Here is an 11,850-nt window from a genome sequence, read left to right as displayed (position 1 = left end):
AAAGCCCTTTTACATCCTTACAAGATGCATATTAATATTAATAAGACTATAAGTGTGATAATAGCTCAGTTGTTTAGGAGAATGCTGCAGTGAAGTTTTGCTGTAAAGCTGAGTTAGTGAATTAATTTATCCTTTAATAGGTAATAAGACTTTTAAAGATTTTTATAAGCATATATAAGACTATATACATGTAATTAATAGCGTAAAAAACATGTTTAGTGCCAGATTATAAGACATTTTTGAGCACATCTGAGAAACTCAGTTTATAGACTGCTTAAAAACATTAAAGGAGCAGTCTGTAGTTTTCTGGGTGACATTTTAATCAGAAGAGAAAGATCTTTGGGCCTAAACAAACTAAATAAACAAACTGTCTTTGTTTTCATGACTGAATAAACAAACTGACCCTTAAAGGACAACACAGTTTCAAACTGTTTTACTTTGTTTATATGTGGCGGACCCTGCCACCTCTCTAGCTTCAAACACTGTTTTGGGGACCTTATTTCCTCTGAGAACAGCTTGTTTATTCAGTTAAGGAAAAAATATTCTGAACTTGAATTTCTTCTCTAAAACTACATAGTGCTCCTTTAATAACAGTAATGAATTTCAACAGGCTGCTCGAAGTCCTGTGACAAACACATTTGATGAGTTTAAATAACATATTATGTCATTTTTAAACCTTTTCTGTGCTTTCATGTTACTTTTTTTTAGATTAATACATATTTTACTTTGCAATTATTAACAGTTATTATACTTTTTGCAGCTATTGCATCTAAAGCGAGAACAAAATGCATTTTAAGGTTAATGAATTCTTCTTTTTGTGCACTTATTAACAGTTTTCTTTCATAGTTAACTGTTCATGAGTACATATTTTACTGTTAATCTTAGTAAAGCAACAATAAAAGTAGTAGGCTAAAGGTTTAGCAATGACATAGAAGGTTATAATAACAGGTTAATTATATCAAAATACAGAAATAAATGTGTTTTTGTTGTGCAATTATAAGAAATAACGGTGTTTTGCACTTCTACTTAAAAACAGATGTTGAAACAGCTGGATTGATTGATCACTTGTTGGTAGTTTCCTGTTGATTAAAGCCATTTAAAAAGAACATATCGATTATTTTTTGCCACGTTTCATCAATAATTCAGCCTCTTCCTTCACGTCCACTAATGCACGGGTGCATTCCTGCACTGTCTGTTACCTCTCGGTAATAAAAGGCGCCGTCAGCTTCGCTTATTCAATGACATCACATCCCAACTGCAGACTCCCAACATGGCGTCCAGCCGGGTGCCGGAGAGGGAGGTCCGGGAGGAGCCGAGGCGCGCCGCGACCGCAAACCTCGACTTCAGCCCCCACAAACACTCCCTGCTCATCATTATCGGACGGACCGCACACCTCAGACAGACGGGACACATCTGCGGGGACATTGAACGAGGTACGTTTGCAAGCCGACCCGCCTCTCACACCTTCCCGCACGTCGCTCTCCTCCGTTTCCATATTCGCGTGAAAAATGAAGATGAACGCAAGTTCTCGTCGCGTAAATCACCAGAAGGGATGCTTACATTGCCCCATTGCGGTGTTTATGTAATTTTATCCACCCTACTGACCGAGGATGCGTCATCTGGCGGTGCTCCACCATCAGCATCACCTCCTCCTGGGCGCAGTATAATTAAAAGCAGTCCGGAGCGGGGTGGCTTGGGTATCATTACGCAACGAGAAGCTTTTGGGGGGAAATGTTGCATGTTGATATTCAGTCAACACATGGCCACTTGTGAACGTTGTGCCATGAAGCTTTGTGTTTATGTAAAGCGGTGGCTGTGGAGGCTGCAGGGAGTAGACATGGGTGCACTGGCATGATAACCCAGGACAGTGCGCGTCTTTAATGTGCGTCTGCAGCTCTGAGGAACATTTGAGTGCGTGCAGTTTATGTAAAAACTGCACACAGGCTGAAGACAGATAACAGAGAAGGAAACAGGACATAGTGAGAGATGTTTATCGTCTTCACAAGGCTTATTAACATTTCATAACTGTCTGGTGAGAACCGTGTTTCTTCAAAATGTCAGCTCTTCATGAGCCGAGAAGAACGGCCCTGTTTTCAGCTTACTGACGTGCAGTTTTTCGAGTATTTCAATGTGTTTTTTAAAGTATTTATCTAAAGGAGGAAGTAAATATCAACAAATTTGGAGAATATCACTACCTCTTCTTTTATGAAGTCAGAAAGGTTGTTTCTGTTTTTCTTGCGGTTCTGTTCTGGGCTCACTCATCCCTTATTGCAAGAGTGTCTCTGGGCTCGTTAGGTGGAGCGGACAGGCTGGGTGTCCGCCACCTGGCCTGTTAGTTCTACCTAACGAGCCCAGAGACACTGCAATTGCGACAGCCGAAGTGGTCGGTGTGTTTACTGGGGAAACTTATTTTACAAATGTGCACGTTGTTTATGACATAGTGAAAGCATTTGCTGCCCCATGTGACCGTAAGCCTCTTATGTCTCCAGGTATTCGCTCATGGGACGTCGACTTAAAATCCTGTAACCTGAACCTCTTTCTCCAAGAGTTTCTCTCCCATCACACAGCGTCTTTCAAGGGTGCAGGTCAGTAACTGTGTTGATTTGACTCCTTGTCCGAACCCTCAGACCCCTTATCCCACAGAAAAAAAAAGGCCCGTCCCCATGGTAACCCGCCAGTTTGTCCGGTCAGAGGTCAACGAGGAAGGAAGGAAGGAAGGAAAGTGCAGGAGCTGTCGGGGATTGTTAAACATGGGTGGACCCCTTTGGACAGAGAACAATAGAGAGATCTGTGCCACCTCTCTTTATGCATGTGTTGCAGTATTTCAGTTTGCAGAGTCAAGGACAACCAGGGAAAATGTTGAAAACATCAGAGTCAGATAGTCGTGTTACAGCTGAGCTGTGAAATGAGGTGATGAACACAGACAAGAACAGACACATCTCTTTTCACAGAGCACAAAATGGCAGCCGTATACAGACCGTTAGATGGTTATGATTAGACAAATATGTCAGGTCAGAGTCACTCAGACAGAGTAGGGCTGGGCTTTTGTGGGATTGGAGTAACAGGCTCTCAGAACAATGACATGGCACCATATTTTAGCCTTTATGCTAAGCTAAGATAACGAATTACACACCGAATCACGAGGATGTTTTACATTTGAACTTGAGCTAAAACGTGAAAGATGTCATTCAGTGCAACCGTCTGTGAGGACTTGAATCAAAGACAAAGAAACTTTTGTACTTATATGGGTCATTGTTTTCCGGTTGGCTGTGTCCGCCTCCGTATCCTCAAACGTTGATCCAGTTCTCCTCAGACAGGAGTTAACTTGGCATCTCATCCTCAGACAATCCCTCTGACTCAGCTGTTCCACTCTTCTTCCTTCCCCTTTTTTACTCGGGGAGTCAATCACCCGCCCGGTTATCCCAGTTCAGTTTCTCACTGACCTCTTTGAGTTCACCTCCCATTTGGGTCTGGCTTCGGATCTGTTGGCTCGTTTCCAAACTCCCTCGGCTCTGAATTTTTCCCTCTCTTGTTTGCTTCCCTTTGTCTTGCTGCCTGCCTGTCCCTCTTTTTTCTATTCTTTGTTTTTCTCTCTGCCTCTTCAGGGCAGAAGTGTCTGCGCCACAGTACCAGAGTGTTGGACACTCAGGTGCTGATCAGTCCGTCTCAGGAACAGGTTCATTCAGAGGTGAGGGGGAGAAATCCTGGGTCCTTCACCAAGTTCATGGAAGATAGTTGACCAGGACAGGTGTTACAATGATGCAGTTTGTTGTCTAGAAATAAAAAACTCCCATCACAATTTCCAGCAGATCAAGCCTACCAATGTTTTGTTTTGGACCAACAGTCCAAACCTTAATTGTATTAAATTTACAATGGTATAAAGCAGAGAAATCAGAAAATAGTCACATTTAAGACACTGTTGACACCAAACGTTTGGTATTTCTGCTACTCAAATGTGAGTAAACACTGTGAATGTTAATTACTTTTATGCTAATTTAGCTAAAAAAACCTTTTTCCTCTCTCTACTGTTTATTATTTGATACTGTTCTTTCAGTTTGAGTTATGAGGGATGAAATAATTAATCTCTCTGTCTGTCTGGTCCTGGCAGGTGTCGGCTCTGTTGTCCAGGGATTCGGCTCATAAGCTGCTGATCTTGGCCGGCCAGAGTGTGGAGGACAGTGGAGACCTGCTGTTTCACAGAGGACTGTTCTCACCACACCACCTGAAAAAAATACTGACGGAGCAGGTACGACAGCGTCTCTCTCTGGCTTTTTATCTCTTTGTCTGTAATTGTATTGATAATACTGTTCAAATCTCTTGGATGCCTGCTGAAAAACTGCTCTGTTTTTAGTTCATAGATCAAGAGAGCTCCTCCTCCAAACTCAGTCTGACTCTAAGTTGTCCCAACATCAGCCAGTGGAGGAAGTCTCTCCTGGAAAACCAGCCTCTGCAGGGTCCTTTCACGCTGCACATCAATCCCCCAGAGGTGCTGCCTGCCATGGAGGCCCTGGGGGAATTCACCTCCCTCATCTCTGGCACCCTCTCCCCTCCATCTCCCTTCGACCTCCTGCCTCCTCCCACCACGGTGGGTTTTCTCAAGCTGTCCCGCCCCTGCTGCTACGTGTTCCCTGCCGGCCGCGGCGACTGTGCCTTTTTTGCCGTTAACGGGTTCACGGTGCTGGTGGACGGCGGCTCGGACTCTCAGGCTTGTTTCTGGAAGCTGGTCCGCCACCTCGACCGAGTTGATGCAGTTTTGTTAACGCACGTTGGGACAGAAAACCTCCCCGGGGTTAATGTCTTCCTGGAGAGGAAGGTGGCTGAGTTGGAGCTGAGCTCTGATGTCAAAGGTAAGAAGTCGAGTCAGTTTTATTCATGCTGTACAGCCCAAAATCACAAGTTTGCCTCAGCATACATCACTTTCTATACTTAGACCCTTAATTTCGATAAGGCATAACTCGCCTTAAAAAACTAATGGGAAATCCTCAGAAAGAGCAACAGAGGAGGGATTCCCGGTGATGTTTCTGATTCATCATGATAAAAGGAGATCTGTCAGGAGATATCTCTTTAGTCCTCTCCTCTTTATGTGTTTCTCTGTGTCTTTATCTCCTTTTATCTGAACAGATGACTCCTCTAAGAGGCTTATCTCCCCAGAGCTTGGAGTTGTTTTCTTTAACGCCCCGAGCAGGTTGCAGCTGGAAGATCAGCCCTGTGAGTGATGCATTTAAACCTACAGTAGGACAGTACATCTCTGCAAACTGTGGATATATTGAGTAAATGTTGGCAGTTAAGCAACCAGTTTTCTGCAAAACATATATGTTTACGTTGAAACTTTACATTTCTTTATGTTGCAACTTTACGGGTCAGTTTTAAATGTATCTTGTGACAGTGTGCTTATGGTCTGGTTAGGTTTAGGCACAAAAAACACTTGGTTAGGGTTAGGAAAACATCATGTTTTGGTTTAAAATACCTGTTTTTTGTCATTACTAACATGACTGTAAATGTCCAGACTTCCCATGAAACATGGTTTCATGAACAGTTGGGTTTCTAATGTGAACGATTGCCATCAAGTAAAGTTATCGCTCTTCTTCTCAGGTGTGGACAGTGTACTGAAGAGCACACAGCAGGGGGCTCTAACCCTACACTTGTTAAAGAAGTTAGAAATCAGACCACAACCATTGTTTCGACCACAAGGGATCCCCATTGAGCCACTGACCCTGTTCCAGAAGATGGGAGTGGGACAGCTGGATTTATACATCCTCAACCCCGGCAAAAACAGTCAGGAGTACCAGACATTCATGCAAAACTGGCCTGACACCGTGTCATCAGCATCCAAATCCCAAACTGTCCCTCTCACCGCGCTGGCCTCAGTGTCTGCGCTGCTTGTTTGGCACCCAGCGTGTCCCCAGGAGAAGGTGGTCAGGGTGCTGTTCCCCGGTGTCACCCCACAGGCAAAGCTGCTGCAGGGGCTGGAGAAGCTGAAGGGTCTGGCCTTCCTCCAGAAACCTACTGTGACGACCGGGGACCTGGAGAGGCTGGGAGAGGACAAAACGCCCAAGAGGACGGAGAGCCAGGACAGTGGTAAGTCTCAAGGGAAGGAGTCAACGGCGAAACACGGAAAAGATCGGGGAGGTAAAGAAGAGGGGAAAGGAAAACTGTTAAACGGAGTCGCTGCAAGAGATGCTGATAAAACCAGAATCAAAGAGACAGGTGTCAAGCACAAAGCAGCATCTTCAGAGAAGAATACTTCAAAGAAAGGAGGAGGTAAGGACGGGAAGAAGGAGGATAAGCCTGGCAATAAAGAGGAGAACAGTGTTACGAGGCATGATCAGGGGAAAAGGGATGTTCTCACTCCAAAACCAAAGAATGACAATAAAACTAAACTCAAAAAGGAAGCAAAAAATGACTCCAAAACAGGGGGGAAGAAAACAAAAAAAGCATCAGGAAAGGAGGCAAATAATGGCAAGAAGGTGCATGAAAACGCTGAGTTGCCAGATAACAACTCAACAAAACCTGATGCTGGGACTGTGTTATCAGAGCCAGAGAGACTCGATGCAGAGCAAAAACAGTCTGAAGAGAACCCCTGTGGCTCCAAAATGTCTACCCCTGAGGACATGACAGCTGACTTTCTAAAGCTCAAGGAGGAAACTGCGGCACAGGTGGAAACAGCAGATAAAGGAGAGCAGAAAAGCAGTGAGTCCGGAAATGAAAAAAGCCTTGGAGACCTAAGCAAAGCGGCTGACACACTTGAGGAAGAAGCCGGAGGTAGCGCAGGGATAATGGGAGGAGAGAGTGGTGATAATGGAGTGCGAGACAAGCCTGGGACTGGAGAGAAAGCGCCAGAAGACCAGCCTGGAAATGCTTGTAAACCAGCAAAGGTTGTAGGATTCCCATCTCCCTTGAATAAGGCGCCAAAGAATGAGCCCTCAGACCAGCTCGACTTAACCCCGACTGAATACACTCTCCTGGACGGGGCTTTGAGAAGCAGCCCTCCCTCCAGATCCTCTCCAGAGAACCAGGCGCCAGTCAGCCCTGACGAGGAGACGGTAGAGCCTGCATCCCCTGATTCACGGCCCAACAGCGCAGGCCACACTCCTTACTGTCTGTCCCCAGATGATGTGTGGTGCAACAGGGCCACTCTCAACAGGTTACAGGCCCAGATGGGAAACGAAGAGTCAGCTGATGTCAACGATTCATCCAAGCAGAGTGAGGGGCAGTCAAACCAGCCCAAAACCACTCCCGAGAGCCAAGCAAACCCCAGAGAGAAGCACCTAAGTTTCCTTTCATTGGGTTCATTTAAAGACGGCTCTTCAGACCCCTCTCCGTCTCTCACTACCACCACTACTACACACTCAATGCCGGCAGAGGTGAGCTCACCTCAGTCCACAGAGGTAGATGAGTCACTGTCCATGTCCTTAGAGCAGGGACCAACCCCTGTGAGCCAAAGAGATGGGGATGACAGCCTTCATCACTCCAGCTCCAATGGAGGCCATTTTGTCGGGATGTCTTTACCAATGAAAAAGCCACCGAGATCTGTAGGGCAGGGTTTCGAGATGGGGCGGCCTCCGGCTCCTAACACACTTCATTTTGAGGCATCAGCTCACGATGTGGATCTATGTCTGGTGTCTCCCTGCGAGTTCAAGCATTTCAAACAACCTGACTCCAGCTCAGGTGCGAGCGAGTCCCCCAGAGGAGCTTTTACTCCACATCATCACGGCAACAACAACAACAACCCCAAAGACACATCGCCCAGCGAGTCAAACGCCCCAGCCTGCACGGAGGACTGCCCGTCCACCACGGCAGAGGGAGTGCTGGACTCAGATGAGGATGAGTCATGTAGTGAGCCGTCTAACTCGCCCCATGACCTCCACACCAGCCGGGCTCTGCCCCAGGACCCTCTTCCTGCCCCTCTCAGGGACAGTCCGCCCCTGCCCCCTCATCCTGACGCCTCCATGCCCGTTCCTCAGTCTGACTCCGATGCTCACGGGAAGAGGGCAAAAGCCACTGGCACACGAGGGAAAAAATCGCCAGCGGTGAGTTTGTCTTATTAGCATTGACGAAAAGGATGTTTATGTAACTTGGTGCATTCCCAGCACGTCAAAAACTGATGCTTTGGGTTTTCCAACTCATCAAATACTGTGTTTATTGGTAAAGTCCCCCTCCAAAAACCACCTTCAAGTAAGAAGATACTTTCTGTAGATTCCTAAAAATCAATTTTGCTTTTTGTGACCAGGTTACTGAGGCCTCCCAAAGATCAGGCTCAGGGAAAAGCAGGACTGGAAACCAAAGTGGAGTCCTGAAGGGGAACGCCTCGTCTACTCGAACGCCTTCCTCCAGCCCCCGTTCAGCACCAGCAAAATCCTCACCCAATCCAGGTATGAGGCGTAAAATGTAAATGATATAGAGAGCTGTAAATAGTTTTGTACTTTTCAAACTAAAGTGTGTCCACAGTTGGTGTCGGCTTAGCCACTCTCTCTCCTGTCACAGGCTCTAAGTCTACCTCTGCAGGAGAAGTCAGCCTATATGTTGACCTGGCCTATATTCCCTATGGAGGCTCCTCTTCAACAGTCAACGTGGACTTCTTCAGATGCGTTCGCTCCTCTTGTTACATCGTCAGCGGCGACAGTCCAGAGAGAGAAGAGCTGTTGAGGCATACGCTAGACGCATTACTGGATAGCAAGAAATCCTGGCCTGAGACTATGCAGGTAGAAACGCACAACTAGAATGGCAACCCTTCTTTGTCATCTTAAGCATGCAGCAAAACAATAGATCCATGTGAATCTGTAAGGTAAACTGGATCACCTATCCATGTTTCTCTGCAGCTACTGAAAACACATTTTAATGTTAACATCTTAGTAAAAGTGCTGGGCATCAAAAGTAACCAATGCCGATCATTTGTTCTCCCCTTTTCATTCCCTTATCCTTGTCCTTTGTTTCAGGTGACAGTGATCCCCACCTATGAGTCGGTGGCGATGCAGGAGTGGTACCAGCAGACCCTGGACAGACAGAAGGAGCTTGGCATCACCGTGCTGGGCTCTAACAGCACTGTCGCCATGCAGGACGAGACCTTTCCCGCCTGCAAGATCGAGTTTTGAGGCAGACTGTTTGACTGATGCAGCGACGATGGACGGATGGAGATTATGAGCTGAAGAATGGAAATGTGTGTGACCGTCAGAGAAAGTTAAAAGGACATTTTCTGGCCCTTTTCTGCATGAACGCATCCGAGTGGGTAATGACGGGACGTTCACCCCATCCCCTCTTGATTAATCTCTTCTTTGTGGGCTCCTTTTGCACCAGAAAGCCCTTATTTCTCTTGATCTAAGGAGAACACGTTCCCGTGGGGAGTTTTGCATGAATTTCTGTGACCCATGACCCTGTGCGAAGCAGGAGAGGTGATGACACTGGCTGCAAGAGAAGCACGTCGGGCTGCAAATGTGCATCCACATGAAAGCTGATGTTGTAGTTTAGTCGATGTAGTTAGCATACTTGCGGTTAAAGGCGCTATGTGTGGGATTGTTTTCTCAACACAGTCAGCTCTGAGGTGTGATAGTAGGCTGTGCGATGTTTAAAGACCGAATTCACTGCTTTTAATGCAACATTTATTAAGTTAAATAAATTTGATTTAGCAAATTAAACTACTGAAAATACTTGTTGGTTTATAAAAAGCACTGAGCACATTTTATTTCTTTTAATTACTTAAATTATATTTGTCTGATTAGCTCAGAAGATGACTAAATTGTAAAAAAACAAAAAACAAACACACATTTTACCTTTAATGACATCACAGTGTGCGGTCAGGTGTTTGTTGTGAGCGCCGTGTGCAGACATGAGATGAGCTGTGTCGTGTGTCGTAACTGCTTTAAGAAGTATCGCGCCACCGTGGCTTCACTGCTGACCTGACGTGACGTATCTGACGCGAGTGATAATCGCCCGCTGGATCTGAGATTAATGGATCTGCAAAGACAAATCTGTCGGCAGGGATTAGAGCACCAGATTAAAATTAATAGCATTACAGCAATCATCTTATTAAGTATCGCAATTAATTGTAATCCATTACGAGTGCTTAAAATCATACTAATCAGGAATCAGACAGCAACATAGATGTTTAAAAAAAGTGATGACGTGTACTTTGATTGTTAATATGATCATTAGCTTATTGTGGACACATATTTTGCACAGCATTAATTCATGGTGTGGTCACAGTGGGTGGTAACGACAGCTTTCCACGTTGTAGTTTGTACATACGAATTAATTAAAAATCAGATTCTATTTATATTTAGAACAAAGTAATCTTGAAACTACTGGATTGCTGTACTAATATCAGTAATGCTAATTTGTTCATGATTTACTAGAAAGCTTTCTGGACTGATGTTTATCATTGACATATATTACGGATAGATTTTCCAATAATAAATTACTAATAAATTAATATTAGCTTTAGTTTAAAGGTGCACTATGTAGTTCTGAGGAAGACATTTTAATCAGAGGAGAAAGAGAAAGATCAACATTGGGCCTTAACAAACTAAATAAACAAACTTTCTTTGTTTTGATAACTGAATAAACAAACTGACCTTAAAGGACAACATTTCATACTGTTTTTCTTTGTTTATATGTGGCGGACCCTGCCACCTCTTTACCTTCAAACAGTGTTCTAGGAACCTTGTTTTCCTCTGAGAGCAGCTTGTTTATTCACCTATGGAAAAATGTCCATGAATGAATTGTTTTACAACCTCATTGATATTGTAAAAATTAGAATCTGGGTTTGAATTTCTTCTCCAAAACTACATAGTGCCCCTTTAAATCGTGGTCCGAGGGCCAACAGCAAACACCTGCTATGTTAAAATGTAAAATGGGGTCCCAGGAGCAGATGTCATATTCTGGTGAAATGTAAATAATCAACGACTGATTATCCCTGTTGCTAATTTGCCTTTTAAAGGATTAGTTCACGCAAACATGAATGTGACATACAGTACAGAGTTTCCTCAATACCAAAGCATGAGACTGCAAAGACACCACTAACAATTGTTTCTGCTCCGTCTGAATGCTGCCTCCGAATACAGAAAAACAAACGTCGTTATGATTCTCAGATCAGCTGAAATATATTTTGTAATTATATAAATGCACTGTTACACTTTTATCATCAGAGATTTTGTTTTGTTTTGTGCAATCACCTTCCGTTTCTGTTTGTGTCACATATGTTGTCCGACCCTAACTCATTAATGATGCCCACCCCAAATTTTCCACACACGTCTGTTTTCTGCAAAAGGCCGCCAGATTAAATGATGTATTGTGGGGTTAAACCAGATCTGTAACTTGAACCCCACATTAGCAAAGTGAATTGTAACTATGTGTATGTGTCCCGCATGTATAAACTAATGTATGTAGCCTACTGTATGTTGTTTCATTCATGATATTCATGAAGACAGAGAGCAAAGCACTGTGGGAGAGCGGGATGGTTGGGTTAAAAAAAAAAAAAACGTCTCTACTGGGATTAACGTAGAGAACATTTCACTTTGTCTGTAAGCGCATACTGTAACAAAATGTGTGGGTTGTGGGGCCGGCAGTAATGTATGAATAAAGAATGTGCATCACCATCCGAACGTGAACGTTGAATTAAGTAAGTTATCCTGCTCCTTATTAGCAGAAACATCTGAACAACAAAGCAATGAAATACAACTATTATATACATACAGACAGGTGCACAGTACTGTAGATATGCTGTATATAAAAGCAACAATGGACACCAGCATAAACGTCTGTGTACAAGTCAGGTGTGTAATTGCAAACAATAGAAATAGTGCAGAAGAAGTGAAAAATATCGAATGCATATAGATGAAACAGCTGGTTATGTAT

At 44.3% G+C, this 11,850-nt stretch overlaps 1 protein-coding gene across 1 annotated transcript; it reads left to right on the top strand.

Annotated features, from left to right (window-relative positions):
* The first annotated feature begins 1,225 nt into the window (after positions 1 to 1,225).
* Positions 1,226 to 11,593, top strand: LOC311274032 (microtubule-associated protein 1S-like). Its single transcript, XM_084381446.1, has 10 exons — positions 1,226 to 1,433; positions 2,490 to 2,585; positions 3,606 to 3,688; positions 4,109 to 4,246; positions 4,352 to 4,847; positions 5,122 to 5,208; positions 5,593 to 8,030; positions 8,231 to 8,372; positions 8,485 to 8,702; positions 8,937 to 11,593. Exons 1-10 carry the CDS (start codon positions 1,271 to 1,273, stop codon positions 9,090 to 9,092), a joined length of 4,017 nt encoding a protein of 1,338 aa, XP_084237572.1. The 5' UTR covers positions 1,226 to 1,270; the 3' UTR covers positions 9,093 to 11,593.
* Positions 11,594 to 11,850: the final 257 nt, after the last annotated feature.

This window comes from Pagrus pagrus, assembly GCF_965226575.1.
Source record: "Pagrus pagrus genome assembly, chromosome: 18".
In the NCBI taxonomy this organism is placed as follows: Eukaryota; Metazoa; Chordata; class Actinopteri; order Spariformes; family Sparidae; genus Pagrus; species Pagrus pagrus.
This window is presented reverse-complemented; position numbering and strand designations above follow the sequence as displayed.

Coding starts and splice junctions, on each gene's coding strand:
- LOC311274032 (XM_084381446.1), top strand. CDS start 1,271: ATGGCGTCCAGCCGGGTGCCGGAGAGGGAGGTCCGGGAGGAGCCGAGG. Junction 3,689..4,108: donor AGGAACAGGTTCATTCAGAG/GTGAGGGGGAGA, acceptor TGGTCCTGGCAG/GTGTCGGCTCTGTTGTCCAG. Junction 4,247..4,351: donor AAAAAATACTGACGGAGCAG/GTACGACAGCGT, acceptor CTCTGTTTTTAG/TTCATAGATCAAGAGAGCTC.